At 36.9% G+C, this 26,308-nt stretch overlaps 1 protein-coding gene across 1 annotated transcript in view; it reads right to left on the bottom strand.

The window, feature by feature from the left end:
- The window catches only part of LOC149815835 (DDT domain-containing protein DDR4-like), a 31,697-nt gene extending 5,701 nt beyond the window's left edge, over positions 1 to 25,996 (bottom strand). The window contains exons 1-9 of the mRNA XM_089989788.1: positions 25,338 to 25,996; positions 25,117 to 25,227; positions 19,694 to 19,780; positions 19,549 to 19,586; positions 19,379 to 19,460; positions 18,400 to 18,506; positions 18,092 to 18,245; positions 6,788 to 6,880; positions 6,513 to 6,636 (exon numbers count right to left, since the gene is read on the bottom strand). Coding sequence (XP_089845914.1) covers positions 6,513 to 6,636; positions 6,788 to 6,880; positions 18,092 to 18,245; positions 18,400 to 18,506; positions 19,379 to 19,460; positions 19,549 to 19,586; positions 19,694 to 19,780; positions 25,117 to 25,227; positions 25,338 to 25,697 — 1,156 coding nt within the window. The 5' untranslated portion in view covers positions 25,698 to 25,996. The remainder of the gene's footprint in view (positions 1 to 6,512; positions 6,637 to 6,787; positions 6,881 to 18,091; positions 18,246 to 18,399; positions 18,507 to 19,378; positions 19,461 to 19,548; positions 19,587 to 19,693; positions 19,781 to 25,116; positions 25,228 to 25,337) is intronic.
- Between the last annotated feature and the right edge of the window lie 312 nt (positions 25,997 to 26,308).

The following is a 26,308-nucleotide window of genomic DNA, read 5'->3' as shown; positions in this document are numbered from 1 at the left end:
AAAGGAAAAGGTCATCAATTCTCAACTAAAGGATCGACCAACCCCCTTTTCCTGACATGAAGAGAGAGAGAGAGAGATGTTGAAATCCAAGAGAAGAAAAAGACTTGCATGGTTAAAATGAGAAAATAGTTAAATTTAAAACTTCTTGAAGTTAAAATGAAAAAATAAGACTCTTATAAAATCAAAACTCAAATGGCTATTCAGTACTAAAAGTCATCAATGTTTGCTAAATAATTGATACTCAGAAGTGACTATACACAACGCATGAAGTATCCAACACATGAAACAGCACATTTATCATGTCTAACAATGTCAATCACTTTGAAGTTTGAAAATAGTTGATTCTAAACCATGTCAGGAAATTAAAGTGTAGATGTTCAACACAGCTGGATACAAACAGCTAGACCTAAAGGAGCGCCTAGGTAACATAAAGCTTTTATTAATATTTTATTGTATTGTACGATACAATACGTTGTATAGGTGTATCAGTGGATGAACCGATACAATATACACCATATATCGTATTTATTACAATTATCATATTGAGACCTATGTCACAGGGACTCGGCAAAACAGATGCCGCACCCGCGTCGACGCGACGCGACGCGGGTTCGCGTGCGGGTGCGGCACCGGGTGCGGTCAACACGACCCTGGGTGCGGTCAACGCACCCAGGGTCATTTTTGTCTATAATTTGGGAGTAAAAAAAAAATCCCCCGATGAAAAGGAGGATTAGGGCAAAAAAAAAATTTTGCCCTAATCTCTCCTTTCTCTCCCCTTGAGCTCGAGCTCTCCCATCGCCGCCCCAGCTCCGCCGCCCCGAGCGCCGCCGCCCCAGCTCCGCCTCCCAGGCTCCTCCTCTCGGCTCCTCCTCTCCTTTCGCAGGTATGTCTCTCACTCTCTTCTTGGGTCGGCTGGGGAGGGGCCGAGCACCCCCCCCCCCCCTCTCTCGGTCTCTTGTTGGGTCGGCAGGGGAGGGGCTGAGCGTCCCCTGCTCCCTCGTTTTTCGGCACAGGAGGGGCCGAGCCCCTCCCCCATCTAGCTCTTTTTTTGGGTCGACAGGGGAGGGGCCAAGCCCCTCCCCTTTATGTTTTTTTTTTGGGTCGACAGGGGACGGGCCGAGCCCCTCCCCTTTATGTTTTTCGTTTTTGGGTCGACAGGGGAGGGGTCGAGCCCCTCCCCTTTATGTTTTTCTTTTTTGGGTCGACAGGGGAGGGGCCGAGCCCCTCCCCTTTATGTTTTTCGTTTTTGGGTCGACAGGGGAGGGGCCGAGCCCCTCCCCATTATGTTTTTCTTTTTTGGGTCGACAGGGGAGGGGCCGAACCCCTCCCCTTTATTTAAATGTTATAAACTGTTGAATGGTATCTAGTAAGTCATCCACTGTTGAATGTTGCGTATGTGTCTTGAAGCATGGCAACAGTGGAAGTAATCTTATTCACTGCTCTTCTTCATTTTTATTTTGCGTGGTGGGACTAGGCGCTTGCTACCAGCCATGGAATTAACTAAGTATGCAGTGTATATCTAAGAATTAATAAGCTCAAATGCATGACTAAGAATAAATAAGTTCAAATGCATGTTGCAATTCAAGGGTGTGCTTGGTGGTAGAAATGAATGCAGAAGCTCCTTGCCTGGAGGGTTAGCACAGAATTGATGTTCTGGTTCAATCTGTTTTTAAAACCTGAAAGTAATGGGTCAACTGTCAATGTCTTGACCACTAAATGAATGTCTGCTTGATTTAATGGATGCTTAAATGAAACCACTTGCATGCCTGATTCCAGGTAAGGTCACTAGTACCCATCAAGAAGATTAGTGACATTCATATTCCTCTCCTTTAAGAGCTTTTATTTTCTAGAAGATGCCTTTATTACATTCATGGAGAAGCATGGTGAAAGTCCTGATTTAGCTTAATCTTAAACCGAGTTTTTCGTTCATTTCCATGAAGAAGTTCATTGAGTGGTATAGACTGCTAATTATCTAGAATATAACACATGGATTGGTGACAATGACTAAGAAACAGTGGTCCATTTCCATACTGCACCTAGATGAAACCTAGGAGAAAATCATGAAAAATTAAAATAAATTATTGTGCCTTATAACATTTAAATAATTTAAAATAAATGTTAAACTGTTAAAACTTCAAAATTATATATATATATATAATTTACATTTTTGCCCCTGCCGCACCCCCGCACCCGGGTTTTTTGGAAGTGCCGAATCCCCGCACCCGCACCCATGTGACATAGATTGAGACCAGTATGTATCGTATGATAGGGATGCATCATACTGTATCGTACGAGTTAACCATTTTCTTCTTTTCCAACACTAGAAAAGTTGTGACAGACCACTTGTGGGGGGCTATTTTTAAACTCCCAGGGGTCATTTTGACCCTATTTTTTTGTGCTTTCCATTCCCAAATCTCATTTCTATGGTAACATAAAGCATTGTATTAGTATTTTATCGTATTGTACGGTACAATACGTTGTATCGGTGTATCAGTGGATGAATCGATACAACATACCCCATATATCGTATTTATTACAATTATCATATTGAGACGGTATGTATCGTATGATACGGATGCATCATACTGTATCGTACGAGTTGACCATTTTCTTCTTTTCCAACACTAGAAAAGTTGTGACCGGCCACTTGGGGCGGGGGGGGGGGGGGGGGGGCTACTTTTAAACTCCCAGGGGTCATTTTGACCTTATTTTTTTGTGCTTTCCATTCCCAAATCTCATTTCTAAGGTTATCCAGCCATTTTTGTGATCAAAACCACCCTAAAAAATGAGGTTTTTCCTAGACCCAAACCCCAGAGGTGCGATTTGTCACAAATATCACCCATTTTCATCCTACCCAATATTTTTTTGACCTTTAACTCTATAAATAGAGCATTAGGTTTTGATTTGTGTGAGATTGAAGTTGGAGGGCTTAAAGCATCAAAATCGAGGGTAAGCTCATTTCTTTCGATGTTGCTTCAATATATATCTTTGTTTTTGCCTTTAGCCCCATATTTTAGCCCTAAATGTGTTGTGATCTTGGTTTATTTATTTTCATCTTAAATCATTTATTTTTGTATTTTTCAAACTCAAAATTGTGCCCTAAAAGTAGGTAGATGATGCAAGGTGTAGCTCAAACGATCTAGCATGGAAATATTGCAAACCGCTGGATTTAAGGACACCTTTGAGAAGGATAGTAAAGTGTAACTTTTGTGGGTTTGTAATGTATGGTGGATTGCATAAATTTAAATGTCACATCATAGGGCATAGCAACTCTATTGTATGATTATGTATTCAGCGTATTCTCTATAATGTTTGTGTCAAGCTTTTTACGAGTCTCACATAAGGTGATAAAAAAAATGCACAAGTACATGCAACATTTGTTAGAAAAAAATTTGTAAGAAGTTATTCTTGACTCAAAAGATGAAGATGAACCATCAATATCTCAAGCTAGTGGACGTTGTAGCTAACAAAAAATTCATCGAGATAATATGTGTGTGTGTGTATGTTATCTTTAGTTTGCAACCTTGTATGGCCTACATTGGTCCTATAAATATGTGTGAGTGTTTTATCTTTAGTTTGCAACCTTGTATGGCCTTCCTTGGTCCTGTCATTGTGTTATATAAAGTTGTAAACCTTTTGACTTTGGTATGTAGTGATATTTTATTTCAAGTTTTAACTAATTGCATGATAATTAGATTTAGCAATGGTTGGACGTGTTGATGACCTAACTTGACAGATTTGTGAGATTAACGACAATTTTAGGTGACATAATGTTGTGAGATGCATATCTTGCCATGCATTGATTAATGGAGGTTAGCATCGCATAGCAACACATTGTTCGAGAACCTAGATATCCAACGCGAGCTCCAAACGATGCACGTGATATAATATATGTCAATCTGGGTGAGATATATAGAATGAAAGAAGCAAGATTATAATAATTAGCACATGTGCAAGCCTTCATGCACTGACACGATGCAATGCAGATAATGATTAAGAAGAAAAACAACAAGAGGCACAAGGTCCCAACAAGATGTCATTTCTGATTATGAACGAGAAATGTCTGATAATGAAGATGATTGATGAGTCTTGTTGTAGTGAACAATGTAGTGAATTATGTAGTAATGAACTTTTGAGTCTTTTCACTTTTTTCGTCATGTAGTCAACTATCCGGTTATAGTGAACTTCTATGTTATTGACTTTATCTAAAAAATTACCGAACTCTATTTCATGTTAATGACATGTCAATAGTTTGTGTTTATTTTTATTTGATTACTTGTTTTAAATTTTTGTACTCGTTCTTAAATTTTTTTTTTTCTTGTACTTTAAGTTTTACATTTTTTTCTTAATTTTTAGATTTTTTTCTGATTTTTTTTATTTTTCCAAAATTTAAATGCTTTTCTCTCCTGTATCTTACAATATGGTAAGATACACCTGTATCCCGAGACTTTCCGATACGATACAACATTGACATAAAATCCACTAAACCAAAATGGGTTAAACACGTCAACCCTATATTGTCATAGGTATGCCTACAGATTGCTCTGTAGGGTATGCCTACAGATTGCTCTGTAAACCACCTATAACTCAACAAACCAAACTTACTTGAAATGTGTTGAGTTGAACCTCACAAAAGAGTGCAAGTTAGAACCAATTCAAATCACATATTCCACAGTGTGATTTGGAATCACATGAGATTCACTATAAATGTGATTTCAAAACACATTCTCTCTCTCATTTGCATGAGATTCCAAATCACATGTTTGGTTAGCCATGCAAATGAGAATTTGCATGAGATTTCAAATAACTTGTTTGGTTAGTTGTGCAAATGAGATCCATTCTCTCATTTGCATGTGATTCCAAATCACATTTTTGTGCAACCAAACATACCCTAGATCTTGGACATTGACATTGAGGAATATTTACGATGACAAAAGCTTACCGACTCTTCCCTTCAGCACACATCCTTGCACAAACTGAAAGGTGAGCAAAACAAGATAAAATGCAAACCAACAATTAGGTAAACTACCAAGATCAAATTTCACTTAACTATGTCCACTAAGAGTGCATATTGATGAGATGAATCACTCCAATTATGCAGAAATCTGTTTGGACTCCAGCAATGGCACAAACCTCATTCTCAAGAAAAATCTGGGCAAGGAAAATCTCATGATATATTGAAAAATATTTCCTTCTCAGGAAACACATAAAAGTACATGTACATATACACATATATATGTATATACATGTGTTTGCGTGTGTGTGTATATAATATATATATATATAAAGAAATAAATAAGGAAAAAAATTCAACATGAAAATATTGGGCATGTTTGCAATGCCCTATGATTCTTGGATCCTGTTATTGTAAATCACAACACCCTCAAGGTTAGTGAAACATGAAAAAGTACAAGTTGTGATTGTGGTTGCCAGTTGTGATTGTTTTTGCCTGTCTTGGGCTTGAATTTTGTGAAAGACCAACAATCACAGCTTCAACTTGCTCAGCTTTTACTTTGTCAACTTCTACTCTCACCTATGACCAAAGCGGACATGCGCATTGTGTTCTTTTGGCATATACAGGAATTTGAAAATATTGTGATTTTCTGATACATTTTACATAGTTCTCCAGAACCAATAGATCTCGGCCTTATGATATTAGATGTTAGAAGTTTTACTTGTGTCAACCTTTCCTGTTTGAGAAAACATATGCAAAGAAATTAAGCTATGCTTCCCTGTCTGACAAAGGAATATGTACAGAATGGTAAAAAGCATGATTTTGTCATATCCAGATAGAGTGGTTCAGAAGAATCAAGCTAAGCTTTTTTCCTATTTTTTTAAGGAAAAATCAAGCTAACCTGCTTTGAGATGGTTACTATAACTCCAGCATCAGTAGAAAAAGAATCTCTAGATCTACAAAGCAAGATTATAACAAAATAACCTGTAATATTAAACCCTGTCACAGATTTGAAGCAACATTATGCAAGATGAATAGAAAGTGGTTGAAGCGTAAGAGAAGCACAAGCAACCATGTGCAGTAAGGTGCGTATGCATCTGACATATGAAGACTCCTACAATCCTGTATTCATTGATAATATACATTGAGGCAGCCCGAGATGGAGATATCTAAGAAGGTGCTCTATTCACAAAGTGAGGCCATATACTTCATTGAGCCCCAAAAGAAAAAAATTAATGCAGTCTAATATGGCAATCAATCACTAACAGTAAGTTCAGCAGAGAAGAAATGATGAAGCAACAGAAATGGAGGTGAGGAAATAGAAGAATATGGAACATGCAAGGAAAAACGGATGAATAACTCAAAGAGAAAACGTCATAATAAAAAACTAAAAGAGAAAACTAACTATTCACTGTGCCATTTACTATCAACATTGTTCTGGTGCCGAAAATCATTGGTCACTGTAAAGCGCATACATGCACACAGAGGATTGCAGTCATTCTGAATAAAGATATACTAGAGATGAAAAAGCAATGAAATACAAGATAAAACTTCTCACCAAAAGTATAAGTAACGGGCTTTCGGTCACGAAGAGAGCGCCCTGCAGCAAGCCCATCAGCACTAATGTAGCTATCTAGAAGTACAGCTTGTCTTTGTTGTTTCTTGAGTGCTCTCTCCTTCCTCTGAAATAATGTCTTAAGATATTAGACTTCTCCATAAATTTTCCACAGTGACTTGCTCCAGCAAGACAATGAATGAATAATAGTAAGTGGCACAAAAATTGAAAAGAATTAAATATAATCACAAAATGTTCAAAAAGAATCAAGTAAATACCTTATGAATAATCTCAATCTCTGGAAGAATGTCAATCTTCAGCCTCTTTCCCAATGCAGCCTCCGTCCTATTTTTGCTCAATGAAAGCTTTTCCTATGGAGAAAGACAACAATTAATGCCAAAGGATATCCCAGGAATAAATTCTGAAACGTTAGATGTTGGTAGCTTTAATCAAGAATTTTAAAATTATCATGCACACACTTGCATGGCAGCAGCTTCTCATGGTGAATCCCCCAGTGATAGGCCGGCCTAGGGATGCAATTACCACTCCCAATCAGTTGCCTAATGTTATTGCTAGTCTCATCGCATGGATCTAAGTACCTAACCGTATGCATACCCCTGTCTGAACATGCAACTCGAATTTCAGTTCTATTCAGGCATACACACACACTACACATCAGCCCCTTAACATGGCAAGCAAGAAAGGGAAGATCACTGGATGGGGCAGTCCCTTCATGCAATGATCTTCACCGAACCAAGACTAGCCCCCATCCCTTACTAGTGTCAAAATATTTATGACTGGTTTGGAGGACATGGGTCCCCCTTTCCAAGTGCAGAATCCAACAATTTAGTTTCTTCTAGCAGATCAATCCAAGATCAAGAGGTTCAATGAAGTCATATTTTATTCCACAATGTGAGCTCACACGTGGCTTTAATTTTCTGCCATCATCTCAAGCAGCAGTAAATCACTATCTTTCAAAAGATGCATGGCCAAGCTATTGGTAGTCTATCAACAGGCACCCTTCTTGGCAGTCTTAACCCTCTTTAAAGGGGATGGTGCTCAGGCATTGATACCACTCCATGGGAACACAGCATATGTTTATGGGTTACCAGAGGCCAGTAAGCATGGTACTCACAACAAAAGGTATGAATTAGGCCATTTGTGTGCCTATTCAACCATTCACAAGCAGCCCTTGCATAGAGGAGGTATAAGGTAATTGATGGAATGGTTAAATTCAAGAATTGTGGAATACTGAGCAGATAACACCGGAGTTGGTAGGACCATAAGAAAAAGGTGACAGAAAATACTCTTGGTCATGGCAATGAAGATTGTGGTACACCAGGTAAAGGGATTTTCAAGAAGATATATGCAGTGTAGATTGCAACAATATCATAACTAGTGCATGTATTCTCACTTAAAGCTAACTTTTCCTTGACTTGATTAATTGAACACATTCCTCTAGATTATATATACACTTGCCTTTTTCACTCATGATAGGTAAAGCAATAGATCAGTCTCGTGCCTTTATATGGTTACGTTATGCTTTACACTTTTGTAGATGGGAAACAACCTGGAGGTCAGACAGTGCTCCTATTTTTATTTTAATCATACACATTGCATAACATAATTAAAACTGTTGAGAAGGCATCAGATCTTATTGTCTAGCAAATGAACAGAAATGATCAAGTATTTGGAAATGTATTTGTGTGTACATGCATGTATATATGTCTTTTGATTGTTATGAATGCTCTCCTTAAGGAGTAATTACACAATCTCATTCTAATTATGAGATTCAGAAAAAATTGCACAATCTTATTGTCATAGACTATCTTGAGGGCATCTACTATGCTTCAAGATAAACTTCATAAAAAAATAATATTTTATGTGTATCTTTAAAAAGTTTCTTACAAATCTTAGAGATAGAAACTTGTGATTGATTTGCTATTTAGTTGTCAAAAAATTTGTTATTTGATTTGGAAAACTTCTCTGGTATTCAAAAAAAGTTTACAGGAGCAGAAGTGGATGTGAAGTTGGTTTTTGAGTTAGACTAATGGCTGTTGATTGAATGGTGGAGGATTTGGCATCAAAAAATGCATCATAATTTGTTAATCTTTACCAGGTTATCTGTCAGCAGCAAGGGTATGGTTGCTTTAGTTTAGTTGGAATAAATTATTGTTGATGAGTAGAAGGTTTTCAGGTTACTGGATTGCAATTTTCAAAGCTAGCAATTTGAGAGCAGGGTTGATTGATTCTTTTCAACTAGTACTTGTTTGGGTTTTGGGTTCCACTGTAATAGGAACTGATGTATGTGTAGTCCTTGGAAGAAACCTTTGATTTCTTTAGTTAACATTGAACAGATCTTGACCCACAAAGTGCTGGTTGTAGGACTACATTTCTTTTGAAAGCTTGCTGGATGAAAAAGGTTGTTCCCTGGAGGGGAGGTTGGTTAGTATAGACGACCATCTAGAGGGTTCTAGGACAGTGAACTGCAGTGTTCTTCTTTCAGGTTATGGGTCATGTTCATGATGGAGATGTTTGGCTTCAAAGAGTAAATGAAGCAAATCCGCACCACTGTTCATGCTTGAAGAGAATTCAACCTGTGCAATCAAATGGTGTCTTCTTGTTTCAATCATGGGATGTCTCTAACAAGTTTCTGTCTGAAGGCTCTTTCAGCATGTAGTTCTTCCCATGCTTGTTTTTTGCTCATCAAAGCTCTTTTCACCAAGAGCTATGTAACCGGGATGCACCATTCCAATAGGCGAACGCGTCGACACGGGGGCGGGTACCAGGCGCAGTGCGGGTACGCCGCAGGTCGTGTCCCACACTGCGCCGGTTCGAGTCCAACGCAGACCCAAACCTTTTTCCCTTGGTCAAACCAAGGTCAAAGGGGGCGGGCCATTTTGGTCTCACCCCACCCAATAAATCTCTCTCTCTCTCTCTCTCTCTCTCTCTCTCTCTCTCTCTCTCTCTCTCTCTCTCTCTCTCTCTCTCTCTCTCTCTCTCTCTCTGCAACTGCAAGGTCACTTGAAAGAGCTCACCTCCGATGGGCGATGAAGAGGTAGGAGGAACATCTTTCTCTTTTTTTTTTGTTTTAGGCTGTTTATGGTGATAAAGAGCTCGCCTCCGAAGACATTCCAGCAAAATATGCTTATGAATGTTTTTCTATATTTTTGTTTGCTAAGTGCTAATTGTTAGGCATTACAATTATCTTAAATTGTTATTAGCTTGTTATAACTTATTTCTTCAATTGTTAATTTGTTAGTTGCAGTTCTTACTTGAAATTTGATTCTTGGAATAAAAGTTGTTAGCTTGTTACCAGTTTAGTTGCTTGTTAAATGTTAAATGTTAAATTAATTTGTGAATTCAATTCTTTGAATTTATTTTGTATTTATGTAATATTTAATATATATATAGTTGTGTCCTCATACCTACATTTTTTGGAATTGTCGTGTCGTATCCTCCGTACCCATAGTTGGCAAACCCATGACTCAGGCTCGGATCGCCCGACCATTGACTCGCAGGTCAGCGGGTCGACTCGGTAACTTGGACGGGTTATTTTTTAGTATTTTTTTAAATGATACGTTAAATATTAAATATAACACTATGTTTTCTACAATATGAATGCAAATAATTAAACTCCAAGCAGCAAACTCATTAAATCAAAGCATCAAAGAACAAAAACTATAAAATATCTGCAAAAAAATAAATAAGCTACCTTTTTAAGTTCTAATAATTTCTAACAGTATTATGCATTAAAAATTGAAAATCATAAAATGCAATTAAAATTGTGCATATAATTTAGCAGTATGCACACAAAGAAACAAAATTGTGCAAGAAACCCCCAACAATATGCACAAGAAACACCTCTGCAAAAAAACCCAATAATATGTGCAAGAAACCCCCAACAAAATTGCACAAGAAATCCAGCAGCAAAAAAAATTTGCATCGCCCTTTAGAGGCTCGCCATGTAGAGAGAGAGAGAGCGTGCATTGGCTCGCCTCAGAGAGAGAGAGAGAGAGAGAGAGCATGCATCGGCTCACCTCTCAGAGGCTCAATGCTCGCCTCTCATAGAGAGAGAGAGAGAGAGAACCTACAACACTCTTTAATATTTATTTTCCTTGTAGTGATCCAAATGCCACCTAATATATACATTTCTATTACTACCCTTCTTTCTTACTGCATACATCCACCTTAACACACCTCGGTTACATGCACTAACTTATCCCTTCTTAATAACCCACAAATGAACATGAGGCATTTTCCTATCACATAACTCTCTACTAGCATGTCCTACATTTTATCTATTAAGCACCAATGCTACTATTAAGCTTAGTTGTCAAAAGAGCCATTCAGAGTCTAGGCGGAAGACACCTAGAAGGACTAGTTGGGGCATTGACCTGACCAAAAAAATAGAACATCAAGAAAATAAAAAATACTACAATAAATAGTTAAGTTTAGTAACAAATATATGATTGTAACAATGAATGAAGTGTGTAATTCAGTAATAACATGTCGCAAAATTCATGAAATTACATAATATTGAACATACACCGAAACTTGGGGCACACCATCCGATTACTCTATATACATACATATATATATAGAGAGAGAGAGAGAGAATGGGGATTATCCTGGCCCTGTTTCGTTAGGTCACTCTTAGAACCCTCCAAAAATAATAGTTTTTAGATGGTTTATACTCTATCTAAACCGTTAGATATGTATATGATTGTTGTTGAATGGAGAACATGTAATTGATTAAGCATCTTTATGCTCAAATGTATATTTTAAAGAGGTAAAAAAATCATTGGTTGATATAGTACTAAAATTTCATGATAAAATGTTCATATTTTTTACATCAAATCAATTTGAAACAAAGCCTGTTTCTCAATAAATAAGTATTGATAAACACATCTAATGGTTCAAATTGAGCATAAAACACCTAAAACTTTGATATTTGAAAGGTCTTAACAATGGCGTAAAGAAAAAGGGGATAGGATGAACCCCGTTCATATATATATATATATATATATATATATATATATATATATATATATATATATATATATATATATATATATATATATATATATATATATATATATATATAGAGAGAGAGAGAGAGAGAGAGAGAGAACTGAAAACAGATTTTAGATATGTGTGTGTTCGTCTGTATCAAAAACACATGCATACATGTAAACAACAAAAATAAATAAAAAATAAAAAAAGATAAAAAGAAGAAGGGAGTGGAGCGGCGAGAGGAGGAAGAAGAAAAAAGAAAAAAATAAGAAGGAATAAAAGTTTAAAAAGAAAAAGAAAAAAGAAGGAAAAAGAAAGATGAAGAGTAAGAAAAAGTGAAGCTGGAGGGGTGAAAGGAGGAAGCAAAAAGAAAAAAATAAGAAGGTAAAAAAAAAATAGAAGAAGAAAAAGAGAGAACAAAATAAGAAAGCTTTTACGGAAGGAGGAAGAAGAAAAAGAAAAAATGAGAAAAATGAGAAAAATGAGAAAAAAAAATAATAACAACCATATCCTTGCGGCCTAAGCAAAGAAAGTCCAAGCAATGCCTAGGCAGCCTAGGTCAAAAAAATAAGACCCTACTGCCTAGACCCATAAGCTTAGGCGGTGGCCCTACGCCTACCCCGCCTAGGTGCAGCTTTTGACAGCTAAGCTATTAAGATGATCTATCTTTATCAAGCCCAACATGTTGGTGTATTAACACCAGACTTACTAAAAGCACCATAGCATAGTGCTAAGCCTGCTGCATAACTTAGTTGTCAAAAGTGGCGCCTACTAAGCGACCCAGGCGAAGCTAGGACTTTTGGTTGAGCCCAAAAATACAGGGCCTGAGGGCCCTAATTTAGCGCCTAGGTGCCACCTAGCTCACCTAGGCTGGGACTGACTAGGTGTAAGCCTAGATCAGTCCCGTTTTGTTTTTTTGGTTGACCCATATGGGTCATATAAAAGGGAAAAGGGGGGGCCTAATTGCCCCCTTTTCACACTCTCCCTCTCTCCTCTCTTTGTTTATGCAAGAAGAAGAAGAGAAGGAGGTACGGCATACTCCTCTTCTTAGTATCTTTCTTCTCTTTTCTTTTTTTCTTCTTCATGTTTTTTCTATAACATGCTAATTTTGTTTCTGAATTTTTATTTGTTTCTGTGAATTTTTCTATGAAAGTCCAAAAGCATGTTTATATATATATATGTGTGTGTGTGTGTGTGTGTGTGTTAATGTTCTTTTGTAATTTTTCCTGTGAAATGTTGAATTCATATTTTGTTGATTATACTAATACATTATGAGTAATTGAATCTATATATATATATGTATATACAGTTATATATATGTAATTATGTATAATCTGCAATATAATCTTAATTTTTATTAGTTGAATTTTTATTTTTCTGTGAAAGAATGCATAGTGAATTTTGCTGATTTTCTTTTTGTCTTTTACAGCCCGAAAGCATGTTATTTTGTTGATTAATTTTGTTGTTATATGCAGTTATTACTTTCTGAATTTTTATTTGTTTCTGTGAATTTTTCTATAAAAGCCCAAAAACATGTTTAGTGTTACTTATTATGTAATATATTATATACTTACATATATATGTGTCAATGTGTGTTTCCATGAAAGGATGAATTCATATTTTGCTGATTATAATGATATGTTTTGAGTAATTGAATATATATGTATTTCAGCATATTATGTACTATAGCATATATATATTATATACACTATTAGTGTATTTCAGCATATATATTAATTAATGAGCTTATGTTATTTGTTGCTTACTCCTTTTAATTTAGCAAATTTACATGCTTTTTTGTTTAGATGTTTTAGAACAATAATGGAAGGGGCTTCTTCTGCAAGTGCTAGTGGGTCAACTCCAAATACGGTATTTCGAGAATTGGAAGATGTTCCTAACTTGAAGCGAAAATCTAATGATCCAGCATGGAATTGGGCCTACTGTAAGGATAAAAAAGATTTTAATTTTGTGATGTGTGATAAATGTGGATCAACTTATAAATGAGGCATATATACAATAACGCAGCATCTACTTGGGATTGAAAGCAACGTGACGGCCATGTGATAAAACAAATACAGAAATCATACAAGTACTTTTTAAGTACATGGAGGAATAAAAGAAGAAGAAAGATAAAAGAAATAAGAGAAAGTCCATATATTTGAAAGAATGTATGTTCTTAACTTCCGATTCTAGCGAAGGACTTGTTGCAGTCTCGCAGATAGAAGGTCAACCGAGTAGTACATTCTGCTTTATACCACCACAGGCAAAAGGGCCTATGGAACAGTATTTTCAAAGTGATCCAGAAAAAGGAAGTCAAGCAAACAAACAAAGCACGTTAGAGAACAGCTTCAAAAAAAAGGAAAAAGTGTGAGTACATTAGTAGGTGGTTTTATGACATTGGAATACCATTTAATACAACGAAGTTGCCTTCATTTTACAGTATGATTGAAGTTATAGGCCAATTTGGACCAGGGATGAAGCCTCCATGATATCACGAACTACGAGAATAACTTTTGAATAAAGAAATAGAAAAAGCAAAGGAGATCTTGGACCAATACTAAGTACTTTGGTCCAAATATGGATGCAGCATAATGTTAGATGGCTAAACTGATACGAAAGGACATGCACTCATTAATTTTTTGGTTAATTGCCTTTAGGAACAATGTTTTTGAAATTGATTGATACATTGATGAAGTAAAAGATGCAAAATTGTTGTTTGCATTGTTGAATGATATTATTAAAGAAGTTGGAGAAGAGAATGTGTTTCAAGTTGTTATTGATAATGTCTCCAACTATGTCAAAGCTGGTAAATTGTTGATGGATAAGAGAAAACATTTATTTTAAACAACTTGATGTTGGAATATATAGGAGAACTAAAAGAGTTGAAAAACATTTCTGAAAAAGTAAAGCAATTGGTGGTATTCATATACAAACATACTCAAGTGTTGAGTATGATGAAAGCACACACACAGAGGGACTTAGGTCTTCAGTGACGAGATTTGCTACTAGATTTTTTACTCTAAAAAGCATATATAATTGCAAAAAAGACTTAAGGTTCATGTTTATTGGAGATGATTGAGCAAAAAGTAGCTTCATAAAAACAACAGTTGGTAAGAAATGTAAAAGCAAGATTTTGAGTTCAAAATTTTTTAAGGGAGTGAGTCGTGCTCTTAAAACAATGGCCCCTTTGATTGACGTGTACAATGATGAAAAGCTTATTATGGGTTACATCTACGAGAAAAAGGACCATGCAAAGGTCAGATAAAGGTATAAGTTAATTTTTTATATTCTACTAATTGTAAATTTGTTTTTAAATTTTAACTTAGCTTTTATAATGGTTATTTTTAATTATTTTACTTAATAGATGAATTGCGCGGTAATAAATAAAGATATAGCCTGGTTTGGAAGATAATCGATAAAAGATAGAACAATCAATTGCACAAACCTTTATATGAAGCATGCTTATCTTTGAATTTGGCCATATATTATGAGTATGAAAATATTGAGTTTAATTAAGAGATAAAGAAGGACTTATATGATTGTATCAATTGTCTAGCTCGAAAGCAAAGCGGATCGAGATGCACCAGTAGACCAACTCATAAGATATAGAAGTGTTAGTGGGCCTTTCGGGATGGAGTTAGCAAAGAAGAAGAGGAAAGTGAAAACTCAAGGTAAGAAGATTAAATTTCATATAACTCACTTTTCTTTATTTTTATAACATATATATTTTAATTACATTTAATTTGATTTTTTTTATAGTGGATTTCTTGTGTCGTTGGTTGCCCCAGATCCAGACCTTTGTTGTTCAAATCTTAGGCTTCACATGCAGTGCACCCAGTTGCGAACGTAACTAGAGTACTTTTGAAGTGGTAAATTATTATTTACTATTAATTATTAAATAATATTTGTTAGTTTGTATATATTTTAACTTTATATATATATATATATATATATTGTAGATTCATACCAAGAAAAGAAATTGTCTTTTGTACAAGAACTTGAACGAATTGGTTTTTATACAATATAATCAAAGATTGAAGCGAAGGTACAAGGAGCGAATAAACAAAGAAGATCTCGACCCCATCGTCTTAAGATGGGTCAACAAAAAGGATTTGTGGCCAAGTGAAGATGAGGCAGTCTTCGAAGATGACACATCACTTACATGGTCTCTCATTGATATGACATCTAAAGCATCGAGGTAGGGATGGCAGTGGACCGGGGGAAAACGGCGCCCCACCCTACCTCACCCCGTTTGGACTGGGGATAGAGGACATGAGGCGGGGATGGAGGTTAAAATCAAAACCTATGCAGGGATGGAGGTGAGGATGGACTTACGCTTTCCCCCGCCCTGCCTTGCCTCGCCCCGTCCCTGATCCCTGTTAGTAAAATGCTAAAATACTCGTTAGGGATGACAGTGGACCGACGAGAAATGGGGCCTCGCCCCGCCTCGTCCCGTTTGGACCAGGGATGGAGGTTAAAATCAAAACCAGTAGAGTATGGAGGGTAGAATTTTGAGACGGAACGGAGGTGGAGACCTTGTCCCTCGCCCCTACCCCGGTCTACTGCCATCCCTACGTCGAGGCATAGGGCGGGGGCAAGAACGTGTAATACTAAAGACCTAAGAAAAAAAAGGTCTAACAAAGGAAAGAAAGTGGTAAAGGTGAAAGAAGAAGAGGCTAGCTCTGCAGTTCAAGAAGAGCAATATATCAATGAAGATTATTCAGATGATGATGATGGACTTTCAAGTTCATCACCTAAGGATTAAATTATTGTTGTTATTGTAAATTTATTATAAACTTATTGGGGTTCTTTGACCCTTACCTTTTAAACATATATCATTTTAAATTTGACTATTTTATACTTGAATGCACTTGTAGTGTTGAATGTGCTATATATTTGCAAATATATTTGAATGTGCTACATATTTGTCGCCTTTCACATCTAAGTTGCTTGCTTGATTTTTTATTTTTTTTATTAGTTAAGTTTGTTACGTGTGTACTAGTAGACTTATTGTCTAATATTTGTATGCTTATAGTTTTTATTTGGTGGTTAATTGGTTATGTTTTATTTTAGATTTTTCGATTTCGTCTTCACGTTCATCTCATGTTTGTTTTGTGATGTTAAAGGTTGGATCGGTTGCATGGTTTGTTTATTCCTTTGTTCATTTTCTCTTCTGATTTGCCTACTGCTTATATTATGTCTATTGTTGACTTGTTAATTTCTTTTACACATGATTTTATTTTTTGTATATTGTTCATCCAATTTGGTATGGTTTGTTTATTCAATTGTTTATTTATTCTTCATTTTTTTTTAGCAGATTATTTAATATAATAGTTTTACAATGTTCGACCGTCGACATGTTATGTTTTGTCTATTGCTTACTGCTTACTCTTGATTGATTTTATGTTGTACATATTTTTTATTAATTTTGGCAGTTTGTTTACATATTTGGTGTGTTTTTAATTTTTATTTGGGGTATCGCCTAGTCCGCCTAAGCCCCACCTAGTCTTTTTAGGGGCTCACCGCCTAGGCTCTGCCCAGCGCCTTTGACAACTAAGCTGCATAAGCAGGATGCACCAACCTTTCAAGTCATTTATGGAAGTATGGTTTTTTATGAGAAGCATGTCTCCTAAAAAATGAGAAGTGTGATTCTTCAATTATGAGAATAGTGATTCCCATGTTTTAGAATTCGGATTCCCATTTCTTGAGAATCACAATTCCAAAAGTCAGACTTATTTTCAAAAAAAGGAGTTCTAGTGAATTTTTTTAATCATCAATGAGAATAAAAGACATTTTATTACATCCACAATTCCAAAAGTTTTCCTTATTTTCAAAAAAGGAGTTTTAGTGAATTTGTTTAGTCATCAATGAGAATAACTGACATTTTATTACATCCATCTTGTAAATACAGGTGATTACTATTATGCCATTAATATGAATGGAATCTTTATATTTTTTTAATGACGAGGAACCCTTACCAAAGAAACCCCAAGGTGGGGCCCCACGACTACCCTGCTTACGCAACCCACCTCTGAAAGCTACGAACACACCCATGCACCAGCAGCGTTTGATCCGGCGCCTTCATCTCAGCACCCTCACAATCAACCCACTGGCCACGCAGGCGATGTTAGCTGCTATGTAATTATTATTGTGCCATTTGATAATGTGGAATTTATACAATGGTAATATTTGCACTATGTTGCTTGCTGTGCAAAGATTTAACACCTCCATTTCCATTTTGCTACTCAGTTAAGCTTCTCAGTCTGGCAACTATGACAAACCACAGAGAATCTAGGTGAGCACCATATTTAAGCCTAGCATTCAAATACCCAACTCAAACGCTTTATACATAGTATATGATATGCATATGGAAGAATAGCATATACTCATTGTCATCTAATAATTCAAGCATTACATTACATTACATTTCTTTTATTTTACGGGAACAAGTGAATGAAGTATTAGTTAATCCTACAAATTAATACCATGCCATACATAAAGCAAACAACAAAAATAGAAAACACATCACAGAAAACAAGTAATCCAATTACAATACAGATACTTACTGAAACTTCCTGAAATTCATCCATGTTAGCAGCAACAGTCTCCCACTGGCAAGATATGATGGGCTGGGTTGGAAGTCCCTTCCTAAACCTCTTTGTTTCAATTTTTCGAATCTCCCTGTACAAACGATGCCCAATAACAGCATCATCATCCAACCTAACACAGGATCCAATAACAACATCAATTTACAACATCAGAAAACATAAGCATACACATTTCAGTATCATGACTTCAAATTTAAATTACTTTTGAAGGAAAGGTTGAGCTGAAATGCAAGAATCGACTGGTCATTTACAATTTTTCATGTTACCAGTAATTAGTTCCATATGCATCACCACCTATTCGTTCACGGCGAAATGTGGAGAGCTGTACCCCGTGCTTTATAGAATCATCAATATAGTTCCGAATGTCCTCTTGCTGTTAATGAGAATATTAAAACCAATAAAACCACAAGTTTTTCAGAAAAAATCTAGGAAAATTCACATATATTTAAATGTACAAATACAATGAATTCTTATAATTTAAAAAATTAAAATAAATTAACTTGTAAACATTAATTGGTACTAAGAATGTTCCAAGCAAATGCCATTAGATACTAGAAATCAAACGCAAAAGAACTCATTTTAAAATGTACATTAACACATAGAAAAACATACAAAGTACAAATTATTACAGCACAGCCTACCAAATAAAGACAGGCCAATTTGAGTAAGGAAATTTATGGGCCTACAAGGAAAACTAAAAGAGGACCCTAAGATCGTCTCACTCACCATACAATTTTAAGTTAATATGAGCACAATGGGGGCCTCAAAAAATAAGAAAGATACTTCTCCCAACATGGAATAATTATTGCAATTCAAAATCTCTTCCAAAAGTTTATTTGGTTTCCCAGGTATTTCTAATATGCAAGGCTCATTGGTCTTGTGATACAAATTATGGCTGATTCCCAACAAACCACATGCCCAATCCTTCCTCTACATCTTTTGCCTTTCAGGTAATTTTCTTTATTTTATCAATAAAAGTATGTCTTCATTGACCAGATAATTTTCAGTGTTCGATAGATAACAAGTGTCAAGTAAAAGAAAGGAAAAAACTACAAACAACTGATACAAAGTTTTAAAAATCACGACAAATTGCAAGCTTAAGTATTATATACACCTGCTACATCATACAGTCATTACAAAGGTATGAGAGACTGAGGGAGAGAATATGAAAAGCAAGTTGCATCAAGCCTGTTATATTCTGAACCACCTCCATAAACAAGAACTCTGTATTAAAGATGGGAATACCTCTACACGAATATCGCAGAGGGCTTTCAAGATCACTACACGTGTCACAGGCTCAAGTGTTTTATACACCTCTACCTCAGTCCTTTATCATAAAACATAAGATAAATTTTAGACAGACATGCATGCAAATGTGCATTCATAAAACACTAAACCATGCAAAAAATACTCACCCATGTGATGCAACAATTGGGATCTCCCCCCCGGCAACCTGCATTAATTGAGAAGGCGAATGAGATTTGTTTAGTATTTAAGAGAAAGAGCATAGAAATGCTGGCAAGATAAAAATAGGTAATAGCTATCGAGAAATTTACACACCCAATGCCACCAGTCCCTCAGCTTCCTGCATAATACTGTCACCCAGGTTGCATGCCCCAGTGCCATTCTGGTTATAGGAGGAATTGCCTGTAATAGGAAATAAACATGTTACAAGATAAAAATCAGCATGAAATTTGTGACAGACTACTACCTAGTAGTGGTAGCATCAGACCACAGGCATTGCAAACTTTAAAAACGAAACATGGACTTCACTTTTGGATCAAAGTTAGGTGTGTTTTCTCCATAAATACAAGGTAATGAAAACTATAGTAGAAAACTCCAAGTCATTTATCACTGAACACAAAGATCATGTTATTGATAAATAAGATCCATATATATTTCACATTTTCAGATAAAAGAAATAGAAGAAAATTCTAACTACCCTTAAACAAAAAATAGTTACTGAAGAAACTCGCATAGCATCCAATTGCACCACAATTTCAGAATTCTGGTTTCAAATTTTCAATTTCAACTGTTAAAATATGACACAAAAGGAATCAGTTTTCAAAGCAAACATGAGAACATCCAGAAGGCTGCCCAAGAATCAGGAACCATTCATCATGCTTGGTGGCAACCATCTACACATTCAACAACTTGATGGAAACAAAAGAATACATGGGCTAAGATATGCAGGAAAGAACGAATTAAATACCTTCTGGTTGCCTGTGCAAGAGAATGGTGAACTGGTGTTGGACAAGAGCACAATAGGTTGACTTAACAGGACCAAAAAAAGGATGTATATGTGCATGTTGTGTTGACCCAATCAGACCTTATAGATGGGTTAACCATGGTCCAAATGCTAAGGACTGGCTATTGGATCGTGATGAAAAAAAGCACAATTTCATGAGCCAAGGAAATATCATGCATTATAAGCTGTTTATTTTTCAAGGATCATAAATCATGCCTACATCCTGTAAATTTGTAATCGGACAATCCAAAAGCTGAATTCCATTAACCAAACCATGGATATTACACTTTTAAGGTTAGTTTTATGAAAGGAAAAAAAAAAGCATTCCAACATCATGACAACCTGATCGTATATTAACCCAAGGAACCCCTTAGTGAAAAAAGTAATATTTTTATTTTTTCTGTTTTTTGCACATCTGTCCCTTTAGATGTGATCTACATATTAAGTTTAGTTGAAACTGACCTTTGGAGACGTATATGTCAGATTTTACAAGCGTTGAAAAATCAATGGCCTACAATGCACCAAATTTTCAAACCTCAAAAATACATATTTTTACGTCCAAAAACTATGATTCAATACTTTGACCATGCTGAACACATTCATGAGGTCAGATTTGGTCAAACAACCTCCCCTTATGAGTTCTAACTTCTACTTAGGGGATTCATATATATATATATATATATATATATATATATATATAGAGAGAGAGAGAGAGAGAGATATCGATAGAGAGAGAGATATCGATAGAGAGAGAGAGACACACACATCTATGTGCATGAATTGCCGTGTCCACGTGTCCTACTTTTTGAGAATTGTTGTGCCGTACAAGCATAACCATATTGTGCCCCGTTCTATTATTCATATCCATGTGACATAAGCTTGAGATGGCTGGTGGAGGAGACCAAGAAGCTTGATTGTTGCACTTCATAATAATACAGCATCTATTTGGACCTTCTTCTGGCAAAGTTCACTAATGATTACAGGAGCAGGGAGAAGAAAAGGTGCCATGGTGGAGGCGGAGAGAGAGAGATTTCTAAAAGAAGTGGAGGAATCGAGGATTTCGGGGAAGAACTTTTCTCAAGAAAATCTAAAAGCTTCTCAAATAAATCATAAACCACCCATTTAAATGAGATCCAGTGGTTCAAAAAGAGTGCAAAACAGTGCACATCTGCCCATATGTATGTGTTAAGATTTTGCTTATCAATATATGACCAAGACGAATATATGTGACTTTATATACTATATTATATCATAATGTGTCCTACTTTTAAAGCTTTTTACCAAAATGATAAAAAGGAGAAATATCATGGTATATCTCTAAAATACGTCACTTGTAATACTACTATGATATTTATTTCCCCAAAACTTCATTTAAAAATTAAATTTATTTCATCTTTTGAAAGTCTTACTTTTATTCAAGTAAATATGTTGAGAATTGAGATCTTCCCAAAAAAAGTTATTGTTAACGTTCTAACAAATCTCGTGTTATCATTATCACGAGAATGATATTAGAGACTTAGATATGCGTATTTGTGCCTACATGGACAAACACTTGCTCATTTGGCTCATGCACCATTGAGTTGCTAGCGGTGAACAAATAATCCATATTGTGCAGATCATGGTTCACAATTAACATAGAGAATCTATATGCTAAGAGCTTGGAAGGAAGAAGCATGACAAGATAAAAACATATGGGTCGAAAGACAGGGACCACAACTAGCGTGTCAAAGATCAGCCATCACTACCAACAGCCATGTGTCATCCTTTACTCATAGTTTACAAAAAATGGGCTCATTATCAGCATTACCTTTTTGCAGAAACATTTATTTCCGCTTTAAGTGATTTTTGTTCTAGCATAATATTAAGATGTAAGACCAAAAATGGGTTTGGCGCATCTCAACAAAAAGAAGATGAAAAGCAGCAAACACTATACAAGAAACTAGGCAAATCCTACAGTTTATCAATTACCACAAATCAGCAATGCATCCAAATACCCACATCATGTTGAATAGTTATCACTAAAAGATTTGAAGGCATTGAAGTGATGTCCTTTAATCAGGTGATCATATCCAAACAATACTTAAAAGATAATGTGTTCCACCCATTTTCCCGCCATCAATTTTACTCTTTTTAAAATTCTAAGAAAATCAAGAGTGACTGACTACATTATGTGTCAAATTCTGTTCTGGTTATTCTGTATTGTTAAAACAGAAATGTCAAAAGAAAGCACAGACCTGAACAAAAAGTTGGCACCAAGAACAGTCCTCAGTTTGATCATTATTCCAGGCAGAAGACAAGGACTTGGAGCATTAAGGGCCTGTTTGGATGGCAGTTTTGAAAAAATGTTTTTCATAAACTTGTTTTGGTAAGTAAATTTATTAAAAAGTAAATGTCCAAAACATCATTTTGTATTTTGATGTTTTTGGTTGTAAAACATATTTTATCTATTTTTAATAAAATAATGGGACCGAAGCGGCGACTGGCTGTTCTCCCCTTCTTCTTTAGTGTACCCACCGGAAAAATGTTCCTTTATTGAAAACCCATCTCTACTCCTACCACATCCACCCCCATTGGAAAACCACTTCCTGGTTAGCTCCCTATCATACCTCATCCTCAAAATGCCATTCAAAACCATCTCCTCAAGCCCCTACCAATCCTGCCGCCCAAACAAACCACCAGTATATAAAATCTGCTATCTGGACCCAATCTCAGCTGTGTCAACACCTTATAAGACACAGATTGATCCATCATCATCAGGTGATTTGGGATCTCATGCCACCTCTTTGACCTTCTATTGAGTTTGAATTTAGACAATGCATCTTCCCTTTGCTCACGCCAGTCACTTTTTGGGCAAGTTTTTTACAACAATCTTGCCCAAAATCGACAAGGAGAATGGGGACAACATACTAATACGTGTTGATCGGCACCGGATTATCATTTTCTAGCCATAAGATGACCAGAAAAATGTGAAATACTTGTTGATGGAAAGGGATATTATTCTAGTTTTCCGGTGCATTTTCTAGCATTATGTCAGATGGAACGTGGAGAGATGGTATAATCGCATCTCTCTCTCATTTTTTTGGGCCAAAGTATGGCCAGATTAATGCCGAAAAAATGGAAGGGAGCATGTAGTTACCGCCTTGCAGTGAGAGTGAAAACAAACCCTGAGAAGAGAGCTAATCCATAATAGGATAACGCCCCTTATGAAAAAACGGGTCTCACTCATTTTTCCAAAACTTCATTTTAGTGTATCAAAAGATTGTTTTGAAAAAAAAAATTTTGGTAGCAACGTCAGCCAAACATCCTCAAAATCTATGTCACAGGGATTCAGCTAGCAGGGTGCCGCACCCACGTCGACGCGGTGCGGGTGCGGGTGCGGGTGCGGTCAACGCACCCAGGGTCATTTTGGTCTATTATTTTGGACTTAAAAAAAATATTTTGCAAAGAAATTTTTTTTAATATATGTTACAGGGATTCTCCAACTAGGTGCCGCACCCGCACCAGATGCGGTCAACCTGACTCTGGGTGCAGTCAACGCACCCAGGGTCATTTATGTCCAACTTTTGGACTTTATATATATATATTTTTTTTTTTGCCGCACCCCCGCACCCGGGTTTTTTGGAAGTGCCGCGTCCCCACACCCGCACCCATGTGACATAGCTCAGAATGAAGTTTTTTAAAAAATAGTTTTCAAAACCTCATTTTGAGCGTCGTCCAAATGGCCCCTAGCTGTATCTGGGCAAATGATTCCTGCTAATTCCATATGTTCAGAGTTTGTGTCCCAAAAGGCAACATTCATAAAGCCTAATCCCAATGCATCTTATATTAAACCAAATTGGAATAAGATGGAATTTGATGATCTTGAAACAAGATTCACTGTAAACTTAACACTGAAACAACTAATATTTCCAGTTTGAGCTTCTCATAAATTAGGGGACCAAAAACTGATAGTATTGGGTTCAGGGTCAAACCATTTCCGCAACTTCATTAAAATGTACGACAGCAAAAAAAATTATGAACAAGTGCAGTGCATTCACATTCCCATCACTAAATCAAGTTTTACTGTGCATGTTAACTGTTAAGAAGCTCCCATACTAACGCATTTCCTTCCTACAAGTTGGAGAAATTCCTTCCAAGAAAAAAGATACAATTCATAAGTCATTTATTTTAGTGTCAATTCACAGGAAACTGGCTTCATGTAAAGTAAATGTTCTCAGTTTACTTGGCAAAAAGAGAAAATAGATATGTGATCCCACAACTCAGTTACAATCTTAAAAAAAAAGAAACTCATTTCATCATCTGGCCAGACATTTTCAGTAATACTACGAGAAAAGAACCAGACATAACACATGGAGCAACATATTCAAAAGTACAATCAAAAGCAAACAAAGGCAACATCAGGATTAAGAGTCTAAGACATGTAAAGGAGATGAAGAAGTGGTATTGCACCCATAAAACCTAAACATAATCACTCTCAGCAAACACACAATCCAATTTTCATAGTTGGTTTTTCTCAAAGGGCGTTAGGGCACCATAGAAAGAAAACAGCAGAAAATATGGTACCCAAGATCATAGCATTTACAAATACACTCCACTAAGCAAAAAGGATAAAAACCCCTCCTACCACACCCACATTTCATCAGACCATACAACAAGGCAACAACTAAAACGGCACCACAATTTCGTGGAAAACAAAGGACTAACTAACTCGGAGGAGAAAGCAAAGAGTACGAGCCTTGAGCAACGGCATATGTATATCGTCTAACGTGCTATTCGGCGTAATGAGGGCCGTCTCGAGCTCCTCCGCTGAGAACTCGACATTTATGTTCAAAAGGGGTCTGAAAATCTACACAGAACAAGGAGCACAAAAGAAACCAAAAAGGTTCAATCTTTCCAACAAAAGAGGAACAAAGAAGAAAAGAGATCTTTTTTCTTTTTGGGGGTTATGATTCTTACATGGAGGAAGTTGAGGATGGAGGCGAGCTCCCACATGGACCGGAGCGACCACCGCTGGAGCTGCGAGGGCGGGGGCGGCCGGGAGAGCGGCGTGATGATCTTGCAATGGGGCTCCTCCTTAACGGCAGGCGGCGGCTTCCGCGGGGGCTCAGCCGCCGCGCGGCCAGCGTTGAGGATGCGGGCGACGTTGCTCCGGACGGTGCAGGATCGGGCGAGGCGCTCCTTCCTCTGCAGCTGTGGGGGCTGCGGCGGCGGCTCCGGTTGCAGTCTATCGTCGGAGGACGATGCTTGGTTGTGTTGGATCGAACCACCACTCTTCCCAACCGACCCTCCCGACCCACCTTCTTCCTCACCCAACATCACCGATTGATCAAACCACAAGAAGCACCAAAAAACACCACCACCACCAATAACAACAACAAAAACAACAGAGAAGGGGAAAAGGAGGAGATCAAGCGTTGGTTTTGAGGGCGGAGCGTGGGGAATCGAAGGGAAGGAAGGACGGGAAGATGCGTAGCAATCGGGGACGAGGAGAAGGGGCACGATGGCATGATGTTCCTGTAGCAAAACCCATCCGAGAGAGAGAGAGGGAAACAGAAAGAGAACCAGAGAGAGAGAGAGATCGCGTTTGCTTTTGGGATCGGTCTTCGTCGTCTGCCCGCCGTGTCTCACTGCTTCCTCCTTATTTATTTTATTTTTTAATTTATTTGTTGGTTTTTTCTAACTAAACCCTTGGTCGGATCTCACATTTTATCCCTAAGCCCTCATGTATTCCACTCGGACCTAGTCCTTGAGGAACGATGGCATGCGCGTGGCGCTCTCTTATATTGGATGAGCGCATCGGATCTGGGCCATGGTCTCCACACTCCAGACCCAGTTTCCCGTACGCATTATGTCAACAGGTTCAAAAGAGAAAAGGATACTGTTTTGCTGTACCTGGTGAAGGTAGGGCTGCAAAATGTACAACATAA

Source organism: Nuphar pumila, chromosome 15 (genome assembly GCF_984573655.1).
Source record: "Nuphar pumila chromosome 15, dmNupPumi1.hap1.1, whole genome shotgun sequence".
NCBI lineage: Eukaryota > Viridiplantae > Streptophyta > Magnoliopsida > Nymphaeales > Nymphaeaceae > Nuphar > Nuphar pumila.
This window is presented reverse-complemented; position numbering and strand designations above follow the sequence as displayed.